Source organism: Dromaius novaehollandiae, chromosome 1 (assembly GCF_036370855.1).
Source record: "Dromaius novaehollandiae isolate bDroNov1 chromosome 1, bDroNov1.hap1, whole genome shotgun sequence".
NCBI classification, from domain to species: Eukaryota; Metazoa; Chordata; class Aves; order Casuariiformes; family Dromaiidae; genus Dromaius; species Dromaius novaehollandiae.
The window spans coordinates 188,161,970-188,186,142 of NC_088098.1; the positions used below are offsets into that span (position 1 = coordinate 188,161,970).

Genomic DNA, 24,173 nt, shown 5'->3' on the forward strand with positions numbered 1-24,173 from the left:
GCTCTCATCAAGACATACTGCAGTGTCTTATGAATGCTCTGGAACAGAAGTTATTCAACCCACTTCTTTAACATGTAAGACATCTGTGTAACATATGAAGAATCACATATTGCAAGACCATAAATGACTAGAAAAACATTTTTGGGGGGTTTTTTTCTTAATCAATAAGATCTTTAAAGATCGCATCAGATACAAGTCTTCTCAGCTCCGAGTAGAATGGATTTTCTCAGCAGCACAATTTAGATCTGGGTTCTAAGAGACTGAATGGAGACAGTGAACTAGTGGAGGAAAATTAAGTGAGCAATGACATTTAAAGAAGGTTCAAAACTGTCTCCAGTGACTGAATTACTCAACGATAGTTGTTTTGAAGGAACAGAGTTCTATGAACTAGTACATGATAATACTTCACTTGAAATGAGATGGAGGGCTTTTTATAGGGAAAAGTTCTTTGTGACAAATAACAAATTCCGATGATGATTCTCAAAAGGCAGATAAATATGAAAAGAAAAAGCTATATGAAAACCAATGTTGTAATCATCAGTGTCCAATCTTCCCACTACAGAACAAAAAAAGCTTTTTTTTCGTACTCCTAACAGAAGTTAAACAAAAAGCAGCTGCAGAATCACAGCTAGAAGAGGAATCCGAGTTGAAGAAAGCATTTGAAAAAATCTGGTAGTAGAAGCAGAAGTTGAGCAATCAAACTTTGAAAAGTTAATAAAAAAAGGAAGAATTCTGAAGTTACTTGCTTAAGACTCAACTCATAAGTGCTCTGTCATCGTTGCATCTAATTTCGTATCATATTAGAGGGAATAAGACAACGTAAGTTCAAATATGGCATTTTACTTCACATAAGTTTCAAAATTACTTTACATATAGGGAAGCAATTTGTCTTATTTAGGACACTTCAGACTTTAGCAGAAAAAAAAATTTAGTAAAAGAACCTGAAGAAATGAGGGGAAAGTGGCATGCCTTCTGGTGTCCAGACCACTTCAACTTGCTTCGGACCTCAAGATAAACATAGCTTTGGATGAAATTCTAACAAGTGTTATTATTTTGATGATTTAAGAGTTTCCTCTCTCAACCAAGCTCTAAGAGAAACAGCAACATTAATATGCATCAGCTTGATTGTCCCTCATGCCAGTTAACTTGCAATGATAATAATCCTTGGTTTGGTTGAGCTTTGGCTTTGTTTATACAAGAGGGTTACACTGATAGAGCTGAACTATGATAATCTCTGTTAGTGAAAAGGGTGCATCTGTTATTAACCTAAGCTAGCATAAAAAGTTACCCATTTGTAACTGGAATGAAGTATTCGCAAAAGGAAAGAAAACCAGTGCCAAAAATTCAAGTTTACAGAGGGCAGGTTTCTGACAAAAGGTTATCAGGAGCATGTGGATGAGCTCTAGAGAGACAGAGCAAGGAGCATTACCAACTATCTCTGTAATGTTTTAGGGAAACATTTGAAAAAACAGTTTAGCACACGAAGTGAAGCAAAAGAATCTTATTATCTACTTGCAACAACTCTTATGCAATAAAAGTAAACAATGAGCAGGTGGACAATAAATTTTTTGTCACTCTCTTAGAGATTGTATTTATGTACATACTAAAGGAAAACAAATGAAGAAATGGCTATATTAACAAAGAAAACCAAAATACTATAGGAAAGGATAACCTGTCACTATTCAGAATGAGTTCTGGACAACATTTAAGCAATGCCTCAAAACCCAAGCTCCTGCAGTACATTCTCTATTTGGACAGTCTTCCTTTCTCTTCTCTAGTACCAAACAAAGCCAGTCTGTGCCAAATACCAACTTAAAGGAAGTTCTATACAGCAGATATCCAGAAGCCCAGATTTCCTTAAGTTTTGCTTACACAGGAATGTTAACTCACATACTTCACAACTTCACTTTCCCTACCCCTGAGAAGCTGTATAGTGTCCATACACCAGATATAAGGCATACCTGTGAGGCCGCATGGATGATACAGAGCTATACACTAGCAATCACAGGTATGTTTACTTCGCTATAGGTCTTCTCTCAGAAAAAGGAATGAACAAAGAAATCCTGAGCCACAACATTCTCTTGTTGTCTATCAAATAGCCATAGGCTCATCTCACCTGCTGCTAGTGGGAAGTCTATGCAGATATTAACACAAGCAAAAGGGTATGCCATATTTGTGAAGTTCAGATCATACTACAAGCTCATTCTTAACTAGAGGTGAGAGACTGAATTTTTAAACTATTCTCATAGTAGTTGGAAGAAAAGTATTTTAGCAAGTTTCCTTTATACTGATGAAATTGTAATTTTGTTTCCGCTGGTTATTTTGTAATGGAAACAAGGCAAAGAAGATGAGCAGACAATATCTGAATTTCTAGGACATCAGGTCTGAAGGGAAAGGGGCTTTTCAATTCTTTTGTACATTACAAAGCAGTATAACTTGCTCTAGAAAAGAATTCTTTTTCAGACCTTGCTCTTTGCATTAAGTCTACACACAAAGCAGAAATGAATCTAACAAAATATATAACCTCCAGAATCATGACAAACTTGAATCAATTTGAAGGTCTAAAGAGGCTTAGGCTTTTACGTACGGGAATGGAATATGACAAGTAATGACCTCCATTAAAACCCTGTGATAAGCCTAATACAAGTAAGTAAACTATATGAATTAGTATTGCAGATACAAAGAATAGAAGACACCTTCTATAGCAGATCCAAACGAAAACCAAAAATTTTACTGAGACGCATAGTAGGTAAAGTGGCTAATCAATGGACAGAGCCAAGTCCTAAATTAAAGCTCAAATTAAGTAAGTATTGAAGCACCAGGCAAAGGAGATTGGGTGCTTTTTCATCAGCAAGCCAGCAATTTAGCAGATAACTACAAGCCAACATAGTTCTTCCCTCCAAGAAAGGAGTAGCTGGATTCTGCCAGGACAGCAAGTTCACATTCTGCCCTTCTGCAGTATAAAGGTAGGTATCCTTCGCATTCTCTGATCTGCGGCAGTTCTGGGCTACGGAGGCCATACCTATCACCACCACCGAAGCTATTCACACAAGATTTCCTCTATCTAGCTTGAGAGGGAAAATAAAGGATTTGCACAAACTGGAGTTCAATATACATCTCAAAGAAGTCTAGGTACATAATATGATTTATACTTTCCGCATTCTCTCAAAATACATTCCTTCTAAACAAGAATCAAAAGTTACAGGAAAAGCATTTGCAGAGTTTGGGGTACAGGAATATTAGTGCCTCTAATATATCTTCATATCCTTCCCTGGAAGCAGGGTCAAGTGTCTCCCAACCTAAATTTCAGGGATAGAGTATAACTGCGTAAGCCTTTCTCAATGCAAAAACAAGAGTGTCCTTGTAACTACGTTGCTTAACTGATTCCACCGCTTGCTTGTGCATTGTGCAGTCTTAGGCATTAGAAAACTTCAGATTAGAAAAATGTCAGTATGTAAATATTCAAATCTGCAACAAAGTTTATCCACGGGAAAGGCTCTCTTAAAGAGAAGGCATATTCAGAACTCCAAGAAATGTCTTACCGGGAAAGACAGAAAAAGTAGTTACACCTTGCATCAACTCCCATATCTATATTGTATATGTTCTCTTTAGTATTATACCTATTTCTTTTGCTATTTTGTAAGCTTCTTCTGGTGTCCTTGCAACTACTCCATGTGGAACAGAAATGCCAGCCTCCTGCAACAGTCCCATGCTCAAGTATTCGTGTAGTGACAGCCTCCTCTGTTGTTGCTGTTGCACCTGAAACCCATGGTTATTGAGTATTCCTGGGCTTCCACCAAGTACCTGAAAAGGGGAGGGGAGGGAGGGGGGAGAGGGAAAGAAAGAAAAAAAAAGACTGTACTTTAAACAAACTATTCTCTTGTTTAGGTTAAAAAAAGTCTATTTATTAAACAAGTACAGTTTAGTGTACCAGTGCAAACATTTGAACACTTAATCCTATGGTTCTTGTACATTATTCTTCCATGTTAGTCACTCATGTCAGGTCTAGGTTTTTACTGCGGCAGAGCTGGGGCTGTTGCTAGCAGTAACTAGTGAGGGCTGGCAGGGTTAAAACATCCTTGAGTGTATAGTTAGTATTTAAGAACTTCAAGGAATACATCTGTAGGGGAAAAAAAATCTTCAGTGAGCTTGGAAGAATAAGAAGAGAGAAGAAAAGCACACAGAATAGATGTGTTCAAAAGTTCTGGTAGATTGTTTTCTGCCAAGCTAGGGGAAGCAAGCTCTGGGGAGGAGAGGCAGTAAGAACTACTTTACATCAACCTCAGAGGTTGTACATGGCATGGTGCATCAAATTTGCTACAGAACAGAATGTCCAGCCTTCATATAACCATTATGAAACAGAAAACTAGAAGTAACCAGTTTCAACATCAATACTGAATCAGAGGGTTGACAGAAGTGCAGGGAAACTAATATTTCAAATGCTAAGTAAAAGAAAACATGCTGAATATTTAGTCCAGGAAACTCCAGTGTCGAGTAAAGGATTCTTAATTTCTTCTACAAAACTGATGCACAGGACTCTGAGAATTTCTGACTCGATACTTCATGCAGAGCAATATCAGGAGAAATCAATTTTCTTTATAAAACCTCAGAAGTAATACTGCATGAACAATGCCTCTTAAAAAGAACAGCTACCGATCGACTTTAAGAGAGAAGTTTCCAAAATATATCTTGTAAAATAGCTATATTTCATAACAAAAAAATGCCAACCATAACAGTCAAAAGTATTTGTGGTATTTTATATTTCACTGTAAAAGAATATGACCTTAACTTTACTTATACACAAAACAGTAAACCTACTGAATTCAGCCGATTTATCTACATTGATTAGAGCTGAAAAATTAAAGGTATAAAGAATACAAAACAGACTTGGATACAAATAAGACTATATTTGAGTTAAAAATATATATATATTATTGGATAGAAGTACCACAAAAGAATCAATCTGTATTGGTAAGTTCTTAGCAAACTAGATTTTATTTTATTTTAAATATAACAGGCATACTGACAACACAAGAATCTTACTATGGCATTTCAGGCTAGCAAATCGTCAGAACCTATTTAATCTCCGAAGGATTCCTCCTGCAAGCAGCAGGCTCTTTTCTTGGCATCAGACCCAAGCGAGAGGTGCTGATTGCTGTGGCTGCTGTTTCTGGAGCTGACTGACACCCCCCCCACCCCCGCCGTGCCCTCAAAGACTGCAGCGTAACACGAGAGGGCAACACGCAGCGACCTTCCTCCGCAGGGGGAAGGAAAGTCGCACAGAGGATTTTACACTTTAGACCCACTAGCTGTCTTCTTTTCCTTTCTTCTTTTTATTATTTTCCGTGGGTGCTGTAGTCAAGAACGAGACCACGCTCCAAAGGACCCACGGGAAACGAGAGCAGGCCGAAAGGACTGCCAGGGAGAGGCGAGGTGGGAGAAGCGCTTTTACTGGCACAGCCCAGTCTCGCGTGTGACTCGCATGGCGGCGGCGACGGAAACATAGGGATTTTCAAGTAAGTCAGGAGAGGGGGGGAGGGGGGGGTGGAAAGGAAGGAAACGGGAAGCACCCGGGGAAGACCTGTCGCAAGCCACAACGGGGCAGCGGCCGGGGCCACGTACGCCAAAGGCGGACGGACTGACAGACGGCTGCGGGGAGGGGAGGCAGCGGGCGGCCGCTCCCTCACAGACAGCGACCCCGGCGACGGCGGCCGCGCGCGCCCGCCCTTCTCCTCCTCCTCGCTCCGTCCCCCCGCCGCTCCCGAGCGCCCGCTACCTTCACGGTGGCGGTGCCCAGCGCGCCGCGGAAGCCGTTGCCCCTCAGCCCGGCCGACACCCGGCTGCAGATCATGGAGGCCGCCATGGCTGAGCCCCTTCGCCCTCAGGTGCCCCTCTCACCGCGCATGCGCTACCATCGAGAGGGGGTGGGGGACTAGAGGGGACGTGCTCGCGCCGCTCTAACAACGGCCGGGGGAGGCTCTATGGTCTCCCTCGCTCGGGCGCGGCCGTGCTGCTCCCTGGAGGGGAGGACTGCGGCAGGGCTTCCCGTCTAGGTCACAAGGGGACACCGGCCATCACGTCTACTCCGAAGGTATTTTTTTCCATATTTTAGGGTGTCTTCATGCAATAAAGCAAACAAATCAATTGCCAAACTGAAGACCTAATGTTTATACATAAATATTTTGAAAGCCATCTTTATTCCCCCTGTCTACCAGACTTGGTACATGGTACAAAAAAAAATAATTTCTGCCTCATGCAGCTTAAACCTGTGTGTCTGCCTTTGCAAATCAGTGTGCCTGTATTTACCCTGGTGAACTTAAGTCATTTCATTAACAAACTAATGTAGAAGACAGAACTCTCTTCAGCACCCAGTGAATACAGTTTGTGAGTCACAATGAAACAATGTTTTTTCTTTAAAAGAAAACATTTAGACAGACTAGTGGCCTGGGAAGCCAGAATGAAAAAGTCCTCTACTAAGTAAGAATTTATATATATAAATTTCCTTCTAAGTAAGACAGAATAATGCAGTTATTTCCATACATAACGAATTTCAAAGCTAGATTTAATCTTAAGGAAAGCAATGCAGGAATTGTAATCTTAACCGCGTAACTTAAGGAGCTTTGTAATTGAAATTACCCAATAACTGGTTAGGTTGCATTTTTTCTTCTGAAACTGGAAGTGTGCTATAATAGCTTTCCTTTAGGCAAGTATTACAAAAGACATAGTAACAGTAGTTCAGTCGTTTCACTTCTGGTCCTCCACTGTCTTGGATATGCTGTTATTATCTTAGCGTTGCAGGGAACTCAGTAGAGTGCTTAGATACGCACCCGATCTGTCCAGACATTCCAGGCATCAGTACATGTCATTGAACCTGTAATAAACTGCAAAATTCTGATAGACCCTCCAAAATTTTCCACTGCAGCTGGTAAAATCTGAGACATTTCCTTGACAAAACAAAACAAAAAACTCTCCAACTTTGTGTTCTTTCTCTTCCAAAATACCTCTCCGCTGTACACACACTGACTCTTCTCAGATCACCAGACTTGCCTGTGGCTCTATCACAGGGTAGTACTTATATGTCATTCCCTCATATAAGCTCCAGGGAATTTCATAATGCCTACCAGGAATCTCACATCGGGAGGCTCTCCGAAATGGCTTCCCCTCCTGGAAAGAGGAAGAAAGAGCAGGTAGCAATGAAACAAAATTACAAAGACTGTGTAAAAGTTTGGCAAAACTTAAAACATAAGAGGGATATGCAGAGCAACTGTAGAGAGACCAGTACTGACTGGAGATCAGGAAGCTCGGCTCACATCCTGACTCTGTCAGACAAGTCTCTCTGTGCTGGTAATTCATTCTTGCCTTTGAAAAGAGTTATAAGACACTTTGAGTACAATTACTATATATATGAAGTATGTTATTCTTTTCACTAGGGTTGTAAAGTGAACTTATCCTTCCAGTTATGTTGTTTTAAGATGAAAATAAGGTTTTTATCTCGTACATCAAAAGAAGAAATGTTACATTTTCTTGCAGTATTAAAGGATTTCTATAAAGATCCTGGCAGCTGCTGCCATTTTCTATAGTCTGATAAACAGCTGCATGGAGAGCTCTAATTATTTGGATGTCGTATTGTTTGTTTTCCTTGTCAGCTATGAGATCTGGTCTAACCAAGATTTATTCTGAGAATGCATGAATTTGTGTCTTTGCTTTCTCTCTGATCACCAGTGCCACCATCTGGCCCAGACCACCAGTACAAGGTGGTCTGGAGTTAGGCAACTCAAATCATAAAAACATCAGTTCTTGGAAATTATAAATTCACCTTTTCTTTGTTTCCTTAGAGAAACAGGGAAAGATAATGATCTTGGTTACAACCAGGTGAATTCCTAGTAAGTCCAGTTAAAGTAACTCAGATTTGCACAGGCTCAGCCAAGTTCAATACCTGGCCACCACCCATGCAGAATGTAAAGTTTGAGGAAAGGTGAATGCACTGTAGGTTGTGATAGATATCCATACGTTTGGCCACATCCTCAGAAAAATTTAGATATAGATTCCTTCCTTTGTATTCTAAGTTTAAAATGCTGAGATTTCTTGCTAAACTCAGAAAGAATAAGGATTTTTAACACAGGACTAAGGCACTCATAAGCCCTTTCTGAGGCTGCATTGAAAGCTATAAAGAAGAAGGGAAAATCCAAGTTGCAAGTGAAGGAGAAGGAGCACAGAAGTTTTAACAGAGGTCCAGCTGTTTGAGACCAAATAAATCATCCCAGAAGCCTCAGGTGCTATGAACTAGATATGAATTTGCTTTATTATGGATTTACTACATCTACCTTGAAATACTGGTACACTCTGACATGTTTCCCTGCCTAGGAATACCACCCACCTTATAAGCTCCACTGGACACCATTTAAGTGGAAAAATATTATGACAGTGGGCCTTGCCAAGGAGGACATCTGTGTGAGATAGCCAAAGCCTTTGCTAAGGCCATGAGTTTAGAGGGTGGAAAATTTCCAAGATCAAAAGGAGAGATTTAACGGGGACTTCAAAAGCATCCCAGCAACTGTGGAGGAAATCTCACTGAGCTTTCTAGGATCCTTTTAGTTCGAAAGGGATAGAAAGAAGGAGCTCACTTTCTCAGTATGGTCAGTTAATAAACTGGTTTACCTGCAGGACCAGCCGAGGTCAGAGGAAAAAAACTGACCTGAAGCAAAGGGAGAAAATCCTTCAGTGATGCCTGCACTCCTTTACAGAGCAGCTCTTGCAGCCAGTGTATACACCCATGCTGGTCTGCCTGCTAATCCTAACCCATAAGCTCTGAGCTGGCCCCTCACCTGTCCCCAGGCTGACCTCCATGCACTCCCACTGCTCTCTCTCCTGAAGGGCAAATCCCCCTCCTCCTAAAGAGCTTGTATCCAGCCATCACAGCATTCCAGTTGTTTGAGCTACCCCACCATGTCTCCATGATCCCAATGAGACTGTAGTCCTGTAACTGCATGCAGACTTCTAATTCCCTGTTTGTTCCCCATGCTGCATAAATTGGTGTACAGGCACTTCAGAGGGGCACCCCACTAATCTGACTTCCTAGAAAGGGCACGAGAGCTTTCCCCATAATGGGGTCCCATAGGCACTTCCTTATTTACATGCATTGGGGTGATTCCAATTTAGCCCTGTTTTGTTCATTAAGAGGTCCTTTCTGCTTACATACAGTTTTCTGTCCTTGAAGAGGGCCCCATGGTCATAGAAACCAAAATCCTGTTGTCAACACCAGCTATGCAACCAATTGCTGGCCTGCAGAATCTGTTGTGTCCTCCTCAGGCCTTTCCCCCTCACTGGCAGGACTGAGGAGAACATCACCTGGGCCCATTGACCCATTTGGGACCCACCTGCCATTGACCATTACTCCCAGAGCCATGTAGTCATATTTGATACTTTCCAGCTCTCCCCTGACTGTTTCATTGGTGCCCACATGGAAGAACAGCAAGGGGCAATAGTCCAAGGGCAGGACAAGCCCCAGCAGCTTCTCCACAACATCCTTAGTGCAAGCCCCTGGCAAGCAGCAAACCTCCCTAGATGGCAGGGCAGGTCTGCAGATGGGGGCCTCCATCCCCATCTGAGATGGGGGCCTCCATCCCCATCTGAGCAGGTTCCAGTTATTCCACCTGTCCCTCCAATGACTGTCACATAGAAAAAGCAATCCAGTGTCCTTCCTTGAAGATGCTCCAGAGTCTGCCCTAAAAGGATTCTGACATTTTCACCTGTCCTTGCAACAGGCATTTGTAAGCAGCCTGAGGTCTGGATGGGCACAATTGTCTACAGGGGACAATGCGAACATTAAGCACCAGCTCACCTTCTCTCCCAAGACAAGAAGCAGGAAACATCAAGGGAGGCTAGTAGGTGAAAGGCTCAAAGCAAGCAAAAGGAGGTGGTTCTTCATGCAGTATGTAGTTAAGCTGTGAAGGGCCTTGCCAGAGTTCCTGCAAATGATGGAAGTTTATATGGGTTCAAGAGGAGTCTTGATAAGTTCAAAGAAGAGAAATCAGAAGAGGGTTAGTGAGTACACAGACACCACCTTTACCTTGACAAGTCACTGAACCACAAACAGTTAGAAGGTAGGAGAGTAGTCAAGAGCTGTATCATGTTTTCTTGCCTATTCTTACTTTCTAGACATCCACTTTTGACCACAAGGTACTGACCTAGATGAATTTTTGTCCTGAGCTAATATAGCTGCTTTCTGTCCCCGAGTGCCCTGGAATTGAGTACACACAGGAGCTTTATAGAACCTGGGAAGCAATCAATCTTTGCCAGCCTGTGAGTTGCCCTAGGTCACTTAAAAGTTAATAGCAGAGGTGGAAATAAACCATGGAGTTGTCTCAGTACCTACAGTCATTCTGATGACACAGTCTTATCTGTTCACACCAGAGCAAAGAAATAACAGACAAGCAATGAAGACACCTTCTCTCAACACAGTACAGCTCCAATTTGTCTGTATTATTTTATTGCTCTTGCATATGCATGCCATTAGTCTCTATGAACTGTTGTAAAGATTGTGACCACAGTTGGGACAGGAGCATATCTCAATGAAAAAGGATACTCTTAATGGAACCAGATACAAATGATAATTCCAGCACTAGTGTAAAAAAGAAAATTCTGGTCTCAAAAAATACAGGAGTTCATGATAGTCAGTGAAGGTAATAGGAATCAACTTTTTTTTTTTTTTTTTTTTTTTTTTTTTTTTTTTTTTTTTTTTTGCTCAGCTAGGCCCTTTCTAAAGTACAATATTAAAAGCAAGGATTTTCTGTTCTGTGAAGAGGAACTATGCAGTGCAGAAAATCTTACAGCTCTCATAAAATCTAATACAAAAAGGTAACAAAAAACACTGTTTGAAGTTTAATATGAAGCCAGGAGGGTGGAGAATTATGCAGAACATAAATTTATAATAAAGGTAAGGTCAAGGCATAGACAAAGGTAAAATAAGTAGGCTAACTTCTGTACATTTTCCTTTCTGTTATTTGGAAACTCTTTCTTAAGCAGAACAATTATCTGTGGAAATGTTTTGGCTGCAGGTGACAGGTTTTTAATTCTTTTCCTTATTCAGTATTCTCCAAACCTTTAACCTTGGTCCATCAAACCACTAATTACTCTCACTGACAGGCCTGTGGCAAACTGAAGATACTGTGAACCATCACCTATATTTTGTCCACAGATTTCATAACAAAGTTCTGTAGCACTATCCCATTTTACAGCTCTGGAAGAGACCAAGTTTAGAAGAAAAGCCTGGAAAGGAAGTCAGGCCACAGAGGACCTAACCAGTAAACCAGCCAAGTAAACTCTTCCATCCTTTCTTCTACTTCTCTACCAAGAGTAGTTGCTATTAATGTAGGGACTGCCACATACACAAATAGAACAAATTAAATGTGCAATTGTCAAGCGTATAGCTTTGCAACCTTATTAGTATAATATATATCTTCAGTGCAATTTCATAGGTTTTTAAGATAGTAATCTTGAGGAGAAAAAAGCAAAAATTCAGTCATGGAGTTATCCCATCCCCATAGAAGGAGATAGCTGTAGATTACCAAGTTGTCCTAATTACCATCTTTCCTAATTTTAAAAGTGGCATTTGCTACTCTAGATATATTTACATGGTTAACTCAGGAACCACAGGAGCATAAAGCAGGCTGGGCATCTTCATGAAAAAGGCTCTGGCACATGATTAAACTAAGGCTAGTTATCAATAAAACAGCCCAGCAGAGAAAGGGGACAAGAGCTCCTGTCTTACAGGTGACCATGCAGCATCCTACCATGGTAAAAAGGCCAGGATTTTCTCCCAGAAATATGGAGACTAGATACCCTTTTGCCATCATTGTGTCTCAGAGGCAGTCACTGAAAGCTTATTAGATCATGTCCCAGCTTTATTACTGTGTGAGCAGTTTTTGACTGAACGCTCACTTCTGAAGGTGACTTGAACTCATCCACCTACATGGAAAGTGACAAGGGCAGCTAGTCCTCCTTTCTCAGCTGTGAGGCAAAACTACCTCCCAGGTCCATCTGAGAGCATTTCAAGGACAAATAACGTTTAACAAGGACAGTACGTTTAAGCTGGAGAGACTGGAGTAAGCCTGGTGAGGTGAATTATAACTCAGAGAACTGTAAGCCTTTGAAAAGTTCTACGCACAAATGGCACAGGGATTTACTGAGACTAACTTCAATAGATTTTCATCCTTTAACCACTGAACCTCATTTTTTCTCCAGAAGGGTTTTTCTTCCCCCCGCCCTTGCCCCAACCCAGGTTGTATTTCCCCAATTTATCTCTTAGAAACAATTGAAGTGGGTTTGCTGATACCTTCCCCCCCCCAAATCGAGGCAGAGGGTAGACATTCTAGAAATTGACGGAAGTAATATTTATAGTTTCGTAAACTTACCATTCTTGGCCTTAAGGAGATCAATGATCTTCAAATCAGTGGAGCTGCTTGCGTCAGTGTTAGGAGCTATTCTTTTTTCGATGAAATTAAAAGGTAAATTATTATTTAAATCAAAAGCTGTAAACCTCTCAATGAATCTCTGTACTTTGACAAATAGTGAGTACATGGTTATGGTTTGTCAGAAGAAATCTTCTCTGTTGCCAGAACAGAATCACAGAATGATTTATGCTGGCAGGGACCTCTGATGCTCTGAAGGCATCAACTCCAAACCCTCCTCCTCCCCTCATGCCACCCCCTGCTCAAAGCAAGGTCAGCTCTGAGCAGGTCACTCAGGGCCATGTCCAGTCAAGTTCTGTGCATCTCCGAGGCTGGAGCTTCCACAGCCTCTCAGCGCAACCCATTCCAGCGGTCAACCACTCTCACTGTGAACATTTTTCTTCTTAACACCTAACCGGAATTTTCCCTTTTGCAACTTGCCCCCAGTGCCACTCTTCCTAACACTGTGCACTAGCAGAGCAAAGTAAGTCTCTAGGAGACCCACTTTGGCTCCCAAATGAAAGAAGTTCTGGAGCTGCTTTACTAGGCGAGAGTCAGCTCTCCGCATAGTAATATGTAAAGGTAGAGAAGCACATTGTATCCATTTAAAATTGCAGCAGAGTATTATCAGTTTCCTAAAAAAAAGTTCTCCAGGATTTTATTATTTATATGTGATCAGAGCTTATCTGTGTTTCAACAGTATAACAACATATCCCACATTTCTTAACTTCTGCTACTGATTTCGGTCAACCTGTAATATTACAGCAAAAGATTATTATAATTCCCATAAACACAGGGCTACTCCTAGACATGAACTGAGCTATTTTAAAATAGACTTCTTGTATCTACTCCTGTTATGCGCTGTGCAGATTGCATCCCTATAAGTGACCCTATAACTGACTTCTTAATATAGCTTCCTTTTGGTATTAGCAGTAACTTAAGAAAATTCACTTTTATAGCCAAGTTAAAGCTTACATGCTTTACAGGCAGTAACATTCATGTACGCTGTCAGAATACCAGCACTTCTATTATCTATTCCACATATGCATTAGGGGAGAGTCAGATACATACACAAATGCAAGCTACCTTTAACTGGACTCAAATGTTGCAGTCAATCCCTTGCTTTCCGCAGCATGCAGTTGTAACAGACTAGAAATATTGTGATATCTGCAGGCAAAGCAGACAATGGAAAGAAAAAAACTGTGGGAATGGCTAACACAATAATACCAGTATGTCCTGTGTTGTCATGTATGTTATTTTGCTGTTGTATTTCCCTCCAATACATCAGGAATATTGAAAAGTTAAAATACCTGGCAATTTAGCGGAAGCAGGAGGTATTGAGACTATGGAATAAACACTGAGCTGTTTCTGCTAAAATGGCAAGTGAGGAAACAGCTAACAATGCTAAAATTTAAGTTTTCTGTATTAGGTTTCAGAATAACAACCAGCTGCTTGAATGCAAGTGAGGGAGATTTCACACATCTTTCAGGCTTATGTGTCAGTCAGTCTGCAAGGATAACTTTGATACAATGCATTGCTCTAACATTCCACCCAGCTTCTGAATGCCAGCTTTATAATACAAAACATTTAAAAATAATCCTTACATCTTCTGGTACATACTTCTGCTAAGTGAATGTGAATACATAGTAAATTCCACAGTGAGGGAACCACATGCATAAGATTCTCAGAAAGACAGATGTTTTCTGTTTGTGTAGTTGTTTTTCGAGCAGCTTTTGTACAATATTTGCTTTTCTGAATGGCTGTCTGTATATGTGGTCTTCCTAAGGAATGGCAGCATAGTCATTTTAATCCGATATAAATCTGGCCTATCACTAACAATATCAGTCCCATCACTCTTGTCCCCAGTTGCTTATACTCACCTCCTCCCTTGTGCCAGCTCAATCACTCATGCACCTGAGCTGTAAATCATAGCAGGGAACAGATCCTTATGAAAACTATTTTTTTTTTCCAGTTTACTGAATTAGGTTTGGTATCACGCTATCTTTAGTTTAATTTAACTCTGTCCTATCTCCTCCCTGTTTTGTCCACAGCACGCTGTAGGACAAATTCACCAAAAAGGAATTTTCTTCAGCCAAATCAGTTCCTTCCTCCGGTTCACTGCACAGCCACTTCAACAATAGTGCTAGCAAGAGGAACAAGATACAAGCACTTGGGCCTGAAAAGTAGGCCTCTGGTTTTCAATAGCAGCCTGGACACATGCCGGATTAAATACAGTGCTGTTTATCTCACCAAAGTGCTTTGTCATGCGAAGTATTAATAAACAAGTTTATAAGAGCACATAAATCATAGCCTTGCAAGCTCTTATTTGTATTACTATAGTAGAAGATGCATTTTTACTTTTTAATTCTTGGGTTTTTTTCATCTCTTCATTGGGTGTCTGTTCTCCATCATGCTCAGAATAAATTTACTTCACAATGTGCAAAACTTCTGAGTGCATGCCCATATGTGTAGATAAGTCCTAAAAACAAACTAACTGGGACAGATTCAGTCAATAAAATATGTTTTATGTTCATACAGCATCCTTTATGCTAATGATCACAAATATAAGATGAAAAAAAAGGAAGATTTTAAAGGCAGTAGTGAAATAAATTGTTTAATGTGCTGGAGGAGACAGGTCACCTCCCTGCTGTATGGAGTTTGACCTTTCCTATTGGTTGCTATTAACACACACTCTCGTACTTTTGAACACCCCTCTAAAAAAAGTGACAAATGACCTTCCGGATCTTTAATAAAGGGCCCTAGTCATTGCACTTTTCTGTATCTAATCTTTTCACCTTGTGTTCAAAGACATTTTCCAAAAGCATTAAGATCTTAAAAGCTGATCCTGAGGATCTCAAAAAACCCTATGAAACCTATTTTAAATGAGCATGAGCTCGGAGTAGTAGAAGCAAACATATCACGTGGAGGGTGGGCAGAGAACAAGTTAAATTAATAGCTTTGAGAAGGTAAAGATGCCTAACCAAAAAAAAAAAAAAAAAAGATTCTGGAGACTCCTGAAAACTAAGACAAATGTGAGTGGATTCTGATCACTACGAAAAGTAATGATAAAGACAAGATTCTATGCTCTCACCTTCGGAAAGAGAATAGCACAAATTTACAGTTTAGCAAGTCCCTGAAGCCAAAGGACTGAGTGGCGACCTGTGACATCCACAGAAAGAATGGCAACTAACAGCAGGAATCTGTCAATGGAGAGACATGAACTTTACCAAAGGAAGGGTCAGGATAAGGACAAATTCTGGGTACCTCCTTGCAGTGCTCAGGTTAGACTTGCCAAAAAGATTATGAAAGAGAATAGAACCTGAGCAGTAGTGGAGGGATAACGGAAAAGAATAGGTAAGTTCACCAGTATAGACAAATAAGAAGTGAAAACATAATGTCTCCTCATTCACTTTTGACTAAACCCTTCCACCTGAGAGTATTCTAAAGCGATATATACGGTAAGTGGTAAGTGTTCTGAAATGATTTACCTCACAGTAGGCAATTAAAGACATTTGTATAAAAGTCTGTTTCAAAACCTTACAAAAAAGGTTATCTTAAACTCCTGCAAAAGCATAGTACTTCATATCCTGATTGTGATCAATAGGCTGATGGAGGGAAAGGGAAAATCTTAGCCTACTCACAAATATTATAGGTGTTTATAAGAAATAACAAAGTTTTTACACTTAGTAATTATAATTATATTTTACATAATTATCTTCGTATTAAGATATAAAAAGATAGGATATATATGAAGATACATAACTTTTGTGTGAAATGGCATCCTGCTACCATCCTAACAAGCATAATGACCATACTTTTTGTATTTTCAATGGTATGAATAGAAAGTGGGCCATAATCAAACTTGTGTTGTTTGGTGTGAGGAAGAGAAAAACAGTTTACATTTGACACAGAAAGTAGAAATGTTTTTGCTGCTGGTCAAGAAAACAGCCTTGTGATGTTTAAATAAGTTGGACTAGAGTATAGTGAGTAAGGAGTCTTTGATAAGATTTTTATAAGATCACTGTAACCTTAACTTGTAAATGCAGAAGTAATATAACTAGCTGGTGTTTAACCTGGAGAATAAGATACTCTAGCTGTAATGAAAGAGACACCAAGGAATGTGTTAATTAGTTTGGTTTATAAAAGGTCACTTAACTTGGCACTTTGGCCAAGAATTTTTTTTTAATTGTCAGTAATTTAGGGTGTGGGCTGTCATTACAGCTAAACTGATGTAACAGCCAACTGCTGCCAAAGGGCAGCCTTGCTTCTAGTACTCCCAGAGGCACACTTCTCACATTTCCTTCATGCCAGCACTGGCACGTATCTGATTCTGTACTGAGACAGTTAGACAACTAATACACAGAAAACTAACCACACAAAAAATATAAATGTTCAGGCAATTTGCCCCATGACCTTTATCAGCAGGAAGATCAGGCAAGTCACAGAATCACAGAACAGCTGAAGGTGGAAAGGACCTTTACAGATCATCTGGTCCAACCCCCCTGCTCAAGCAGGGTCACCCACAACAGACTGCCCAGGACCATGTCCAGATGGCTTCTGAATATCTCCAAAGATGGAGACTCCACAACCTCTCTGGGCAACCTGTGCCAGTGCTCAGTCACCCTCACAGTAAAGAAGTTTTTCCTCCTGTTCAGACGGAGCTTCCTGTGTTTCAGTTTGTGCCCACTGCCTCTTGTCCTATCGCTGGGTACCACTGAGAAGAGTCTGGCCCCATCCTCTTTACACCCTCCCTTCAGATATTTATATGCATTGATAAAGTTCCCCCCTCAGTCTTCTCTTCTCCTGGCTGAACAGTCCCAGCTCTCTCAGCCTTTCCTCATACGAGAGATGCTCCAGTCCCTTCATCATCTCAGTAGCCCTTCACTGGACTTGCTCCAGGATCTCCATGTCTCTCTTGCACTCTGGAGCCCAGAGCTGGACCTGTTACAAGACAACCCTGAGAAGCTCAGAAAGAATGTTTGAAGTAGGTAGATTTGGATAACTTCTTAGATAGAATTTGCCTAGCATGAGTAGCCGCACACTTGCTTAGCATGAGTAGCTAAATTTGCTGAAGCCTTAGGCCGCACTCCTAGTTCGGTAAGAAAGGGCCCCAGAGCTGGTGCAGGCTGGAAAGATAAGGGAGTTACAAGCAGTCTGCATTCCTGTGCCCCACTCTCCGAAAGGGAGGATGTCAAGGCTGTGAAATAAGGCCTGTTTGGGCGCCAGGACCTTGGGAAGCAAAGCCTCCTCTCACTGTTGAAACAGTGTTAATTAAGGGGTCTGGATTATGTCTTCTTCCTCAGGACCTTGGGAGATAACATCTACTGACCTAGCTGGGGCTGTGTTAATTGATCAGGACCTTGAGAAGCAGGGGTGGACCCAGGGAATGAAGAAATCACTAACCAATCAGTGTAAAAGGGAAAGTCGCAAATCTGGCAATTTGTTTGTATAAATGCTACCTGAAAAGTTGGGGGGGTATGCTTGATTTGTGGGAAATCACTGAGCACCCAGGCTTGCACAACTCTGAAATAAATAAACAAATGTCTCTCCTGAGTGTGTAATTATTGGCTTATTGCACACCGGGCAACGAATCCGCTTTTCGGACAACAGACCCAGCACTCCACATGTGGCCTCACCAGGGCTGAGCAGAGAAGGACCACCTCCCTCAACCTGCTGGCAATGCTCTTCCTAAATAACAAACTTCGCCCAAAGGGAACAAGAACAGACCAACATAGATAGGAGTGAAGGAAAACAGCATCTAGTAATTAAATTAGTTGCAACATCAGACAGCACTTTTATTCTGCCAGACCACAAAAGTTGTGAAAATGAAGGGAAACAAATTTGCTAGCAGAGATGTGATTGCTTCCTCAGTTCTATCAGTAAGGGTTACGCTGCCTCTTGATTTTTGTTTAACTAAGGTCATGATTTCTTTTTGTAATGATTTCTAGGTGACATCAGAGATGAACTGTGTGCTAATGTAACAAGAGCTGCTCTTTAATTCTGAAGATGAATGAAATCTGGAGTCAAAGATCAGTTGGCATCCCAGTCTCAAGGAAATTGTGTCGAACCTGTTTTTTGTTCATTTTAGATGCCCCACAATTTCACAAACATATTTACCTCTCTGCAACTTTCCTAGGCTCTTAGTATGCAGGGGCAACCAACCAAAGAGGAATCCAGAATTTAACCATTTTTACATGTTGGTATTTCCCCCTCTTGTAAGCTCATTCTTCATTTTCTTGCAGAAGTTACTGTTGTGCTTATATTGCAGGCAGCTATAGAGAAGCATTAAAAACTGGGTCAAATCCCCCAGCACCTTTTGTCTGTGGGGTTTTTTTTTTTTTTTCCTGTAAGCAAGGCACGTCGATTTCCCATAGCTGTGGGGGAAAAAAAACGAACCTAAACACAGCCGTTGGGATGGCTGCCCGCAGGATCACTGGGCAGGCAGGACACGCCGGTACTTCCCGTGCTGCGCAGCACCGTATCTGCCACCGCGGCGCCGCCCGTAACGGCCGCGCAGCCGCCGGAGCCACCCCGGCCCCGCCCCCGCCGGCGGAGGGCGGGGCCAGTGGCGGGGCCGCCCGCGGTTGCCATGGAGGGCTCGCGGGCGGGTGAGACGGCGCCGCCGCCGCGGCCCGGGATCGGCGTGGGCGTGGTGGTCATCAGCGCCGAGCACCCCGGCTGCGTCCTGCTGGGCAAGAGGAAGGGCCCGGTGGGGGCCGGCACGTACCAGCTCCCCGGAGGCCACCTGGAGTTCGGGTAGGAGCCGCCAGCGCCCTTCAGCGCTCCGCCGAGGCGCGGGGAGCAGGCTGCCCCCCCTCCTCACAGGGCGGCGCCCCTCCCCCCTTGTCCCTCCAGGGAGAGCCTGGCCGAGTGCGCCGCGCGGGAGGCGCTGGAGGAGGCGGCGCTGCGCCTGCGCAACGTGCGCTTCGCCTCCGCCGTGAACTCGACATGCGCCGCCGCGCGCTACCACTACGTCACCGTCCTCATGAAGGGCGAGGCGGAGCCGGGGGCGGAGCCGCGCAACCGGGAGCCCGACAAGAACGAGGGTGAGGGGCGCGCGCGCGCGCATATCGGGTGGCCGTTACGAGCGTTGCTCTGGGGACGGTGCCGCGTGTGAGCGGGAAGGTCAGCTCTGCCCGGCCCCCGGGGGAAGGCCGGGCTGGTCAGACCCCGGCGCTCGCACCCGCGCCCCATGTCCGCCAGACTGGCGAGGTTTGGAGAGCCGGGAGGTGGCGGCAGAGCACGGGGATGAGGCGGCGGTGACGGTTACAGCCCGCTGAGGAGGGCCCGCTCTTGAGCCAGGCGTAGGCAGTGCCTATGACGGAGGTCGGCGGTAGCGGAGGGAGAGCGCCCAAGGTTACAAAATGCCCGAGCTCCTAGCGCAAGGGTGGTGCCGTGAGCTCTTAGAAGTGCGGTTCTCCGCCTCTACAAGAAGAGCGCAGCCCTTAGGCAGAGCTGTCTCAGCAGTTCTGATACTCCTGGCGCGGTAACCTGCTGCGTGGTGATCAGAAAGCACTGCAGTAGATACAGGGAAAATGTTGCCCTATTTTCACCATTTTTGTATGTAAAATGGATGCAAATATACTCTGGAATGAACGATGAATATTGTGTCATCTGTGAATATTAAAGATGCCCCCTCATTGTTCTCTATCATCTCTTTGTGCTGAACTGGAAAAAAAAGATGAGCCAATGTATGCACTGTGTGTTAGAAACACCTTTTTACGGAATGATATACATGTTCTAGGAGCCTCTTTGGATTTTATATGTGGGATTTTCTCATTAACAGTGCAAGACATTATGCTGTGAACGCAGTGAGAGGCATTGTTATGGATGTGGTAGATGTATCAATACCACTGCTCGGGTTTCTCAGCATAGAAAACTGCAGGCACAGCTGTTTCCTTACTCAGTTCTAGCTGTATACAGTTTAATTTTGAGCACTTTTTTTTTCTTTATACCACATGACTTTGATGTAACCAGGTAGGGGAGAGTTACAGGTACGTTTCTTCTGCAAATCTGAGAGGACAATAATTTTCCATGGGGAGAAGGCATAAGGGGAAGAGAGTAATAAATTTAGACTAACTGCATACAGAACACAAAGTTTGAATATGTTATTGATAATTTCTGCACAAGCACAATTCATCTAGATTTGCAGAGGCAGTATTGGTACATTATTAATTTTTACACTCTGTCTATTTTACAGGCTGGGAATGGGTTAAATGGGATGAATTTCCTCCAGCAAATCAACTGTTTTGGCCCTTACGCTGTTTAAGAGAACAAGGTTACAATCCTTTTACAGAAGATCTTGATCACCTAAAGGGGTACACAGGAAGTCACCAACTAGCATAAAAATAATTGTGTGTTATATAACAGTTTTTCATGGACAGATCTGCCTTTACAGTTTAACAGATTAAAAAAAGATGTGTCATACTCCCTCTGCCCATGTGAAAATACTACCTGTCAAAAAATGCCAGATGTTTCAGTGCTTTCACCTTATTTCACGTAACGGTTGTCTCTCATTCAAGGGCTAGATGGGGCTCAGCAACAAGCATATTTTCTAGTTGTTAAGTAATTAATGTTTTCTTTTATAGAAAAGTCATAGTGTTTTAGCTGAAAAATCTTCATATAGATGAATATCCCTTTGGAAGTCAACAGAGCTACTCACAGAAGCTTACTCAGTTGGAAAGAGTTGTAGCATCAGGCCCAAGGGAAACTGATTTGTTTAAGCCACTGTCCTGCTTTTTATGTAAAACTACTTTATATATCATGCTGCTTTCCTGTAACTATGTGTCTTGGACCAATTGTTAAACTTAGCCTTGCCTCGTAGCTTCAGTTAAGATACTGTCAACATCCATACTGAACAAAAGTCACATTTTCTAGAGAATGTCTCATATTCCTGCAGACAGTAGTATATACTGGAAAAGCAGAGTATTATAAACATAGAAATGCTGCTCTGGCCTGTAGGAGGGAATGAAAATTCTATGACCCTGTCTGCCACCCGCTTTTGTTACAGATGCTTTCTTTGCAACCTCAGTTACATTAGAACTGTTAACACAAAATCTGACGTGCAACAAAGAAAGGTATATTATTTGTCTCCGGTGAATGTATACGCACAATTTTCATGAGCATAAGTGAGAGTGGCAAGCATTTAAGGAGAGAGTATGTCTCCTTAATATATGGTTAATGGTAAGAATATTACTGTAAACTGCATTGCCCTATCTTCAAAGTATCATATTGTTCCTAACCTAATAAAATAAGTTAAGTGGAAATAGAAATTCCTTTAACTTAATTTTGAAAATGCATCTGCAGAAGTGTTTCAGATCTCAGCAGTTTATCTTCATATGTTACTACAGCTCTTAATAGTTTAATGGAGAGGTGCCTACAGTGGCCTATTAGACTGATAATAGAAACATTGTACAAACTAACCTTATCTACAGGTGTAGCTCTACAGCAGACTATCATACTTTTTGGCTAAAGAGGGTAGTCAGCATTAAACACTGCACAGATGATCTTTGTGGTTACTAGGATTTGATAGAATTCTTAATCTTCAGTTTGATGTGACTGAATGATTGAATTAGCAGCGAATGATATCATAGAACACAGATATATATGTAAAACAATGAGTTTACAATTTGTCATTTTTCTAGAATTTGTAACTGAATTTGATTCTTTTTCAGCTGTAGTAATTATGACTTCTGCCATGAAATTTAGGATCAGAATGGATTATGACTCAAAGAATTTCACAAAATTGGCTATTTTCTTCGGTGTACTTTTAAAACACATTTTCTGTTTGTTTCCTTTATATGCATACACTGTAGAAAACATTCTGTGATACCCTTTAATTTCATTTAAATAAAACACAAATACAATATTGAAAGATTGAATTTGTCTGAAATTACAAATTGACTTGTCAGTTCTAAAAAAAAGAAAAGATTGAAGGGTTTAAAGCATTTGCTTGCTTTGCACATATATTTCTTAAAGGGAGGTGGCTTTTTTTGCTGAGAAGCAGGCAGAGCAGTACAAGATGCAAGAATGCTGTTGATACCAAGCCTCCCACTTAGAATTTTAAGTATTCTTAACTTACAACTTCCTGTGGGATGGATATTCTTTCTCTGAAGTGGAAAAAGTAGATCCTGCTAAAAAGCAGTTTTGAAATGGAAGATCTCACTGAATATTACCTTACTACAGTATCTCTGTACAAAACTTATTTTTCTACTCAAAAAGTGGAGGTTTTCTTCCCCAAAACAACATTTTGTACATTGAAAAGTATTCCACTCAGCTGTCAACAAAGAGGCTGTAGGTAGGAAGAGTTGGCAGATGTCCAACCCATCTGTCCCAAAGAATAATGAAAAAGATAGTAATTCAAATGATTTGGTGCTATTTTAAATTTTAGAAGGCATCTAAGTCCTTGATGTGAAAAAATGAGTTACTGGAAAATTGTATGTAATACAATAAATCCTTTATTACATGTATTGTTTATATTCATTCTGTTTGATGTAAATATACAAGTGAAGTTGCTGAAATTAGGAACAGAAAGTATCTTCATATGTCAAGGTTATTGTATCCAGTCTAAGTGGACTGATTAAATGACTACAGCGCATTACTGCAATCAGCTAGCAGCAATCTGTGACTTAAATAACTTGTTTTGAATGTATCTTGCATTTGTACTTTTTTCAGAAAATGTGATTCTCGGCAGTTTTTAGCTGTTAAGACCTGTTCATTCGAACTAAATGTTACATTTACCTTGATTTTTGGTACTTTTGCTAAAGAGGAAAATACATTAGATACACATCTCAGCAACTGGATATGCACTTAAAAACCTTTGTGATTTGCTAAATTGCTTGTAATAGAATCCACCTAAAAATGGCATTACAACTACAATATATACAGAAAAATACTGCTGAAGAGCATATAGTTGGGAGCACTGATGCAAAGAAACTGACTGGTCAGGCTGCGCCTTACGTCCCAAGTCTGATTTTATGTGCTAAAGTAGCAAAGCAAACAGTGGGCAGAGCTGTCTCTCTTCTAACCTATTTCTCGGATGTAACATTTTGGTCCTGTATAATCCTTTAATAGACTAGTAAACAGCGCAGGAAGAAAAGCAGTCATTTCATAAAGGTCTTGCCTCTGTTCATTCTTACTTATGTCTGAAAACAATCACCCACCTTCACAATATTTTAATTAATGAGTCAAATGAAGTAGTCATTATCAGAGTTTTCAGTTGACTGAACATTACATTTTTAAAGAGTACTAATTATTTCTATTTTGATTTCATTCCAAGAAAAACCTGTACTTAAAAATGAGGTTAAAGAGAGTAGTGAGCTGTGGCTGTGTCATAAGATGTGTCAAGGAAGGGGCTTTTAGGGAAGAAAAGACTAATGCCATGATACAAAGCATTAAGAAACTGCAGTTTGCAATATTGTGTATGGTTCTGATTGTTCATGTTTAAGAAAAACAATGTGAACTAGAACAGGGTAGGCAAAGCTAACTAGAATGGTTATCTGAAAGGCCACTCATTTGGACTAACATAGAATTAAAGGGGAAATACAGTTGCTCTGTAAATACATTTAGAGTAAACACCAAAAAGGAAAAGATAACATCGTCACAAAAGTTAAATATATATATACACACACACACACATATATATATATATATATATATATATATAAAAAACAGCGTTCTAAACATACTTCAAAAAGGAATACCTGAGACGCAAACAAATTACCC

At 41.3% G+C, this 24,173-nt stretch overlaps 2 protein-coding genes and 2 long non-coding RNA genes across 5 annotated transcripts in view; 2 read left to right on the forward strand and 2 right to left on the reverse strand.

The window, feature by feature from the left end:
* Positions 1 to 5,935, reverse strand: part of SUCLA2 (succinate-CoA ligase ADP-forming subunit beta) — a 22,064-nt gene extending 16,129 nt beyond the window's left edge. The window contains exons 1-2 of the mRNA XM_026108421.2: positions 5,777 to 5,935; positions 3,621 to 3,804 (exon numbers count right to left, since the gene is read on the reverse strand). Of these exons, the coding sequence (XP_025964206.1) occupies positions 3,621 to 3,804; positions 5,777 to 5,863 (271 nt within the window). The 5' untranslated portion in view covers positions 5,864 to 5,935. The remainder of the gene's footprint in view (positions 1 to 3,620; positions 3,805 to 5,776) is intronic.
* Positions 5,115 to 15,220, forward strand: LOC112988161 (uncharacterized). 2 transcript variants are annotated; one of them, XR_010387245.1, is made up of 2 exons: positions 5,115 to 5,516; positions 14,501 to 15,220. It is a non-coding gene; the product is annotated as an uncharacterized LOC112988161 (long non-coding RNA). The 2 variants fall into 2 exon arrangements; XR_003260468.2 differs by lacking the exon at positions 5,115 to 5,516 and adding an exon at positions 5,920 to 6,091.
* Positions 6,101 to 13,332, reverse strand: LOC135327149 (uncharacterized). Its single transcript, XR_010387246.1, has 3 exons — positions 12,414 to 13,332; positions 9,842 to 9,968; positions 6,101 to 7,164 (listed from the first exon to the last, which is right to left on the reverse strand). It is a non-coding gene; the product is annotated as an uncharacterized LOC135327149 (long non-coding RNA).
* Positions 15,221 to 18,990: 3,770 nt separating the features above from the next.
* NUDT15 (nudix hydrolase 15) lies at positions 18,991 to 22,918 on the forward strand. The gene is made up of 3 exons (XM_026108481.2): positions 18,991 to 19,205; positions 19,305 to 19,495; positions 20,650 to 22,918. The coding sequence occupies exons 1-3, from the start codon at positions 19,039 to 19,041 to the stop codon at positions 20,793 to 20,795; spliced, it is 504 nt and encodes a 167-aa protein (XP_025964266.2). The 5' UTR covers positions 18,991 to 19,038; the 3' UTR covers positions 20,796 to 22,918.
* Positions 22,919 to 24,173: the final 1,255 nt, after the last annotated feature.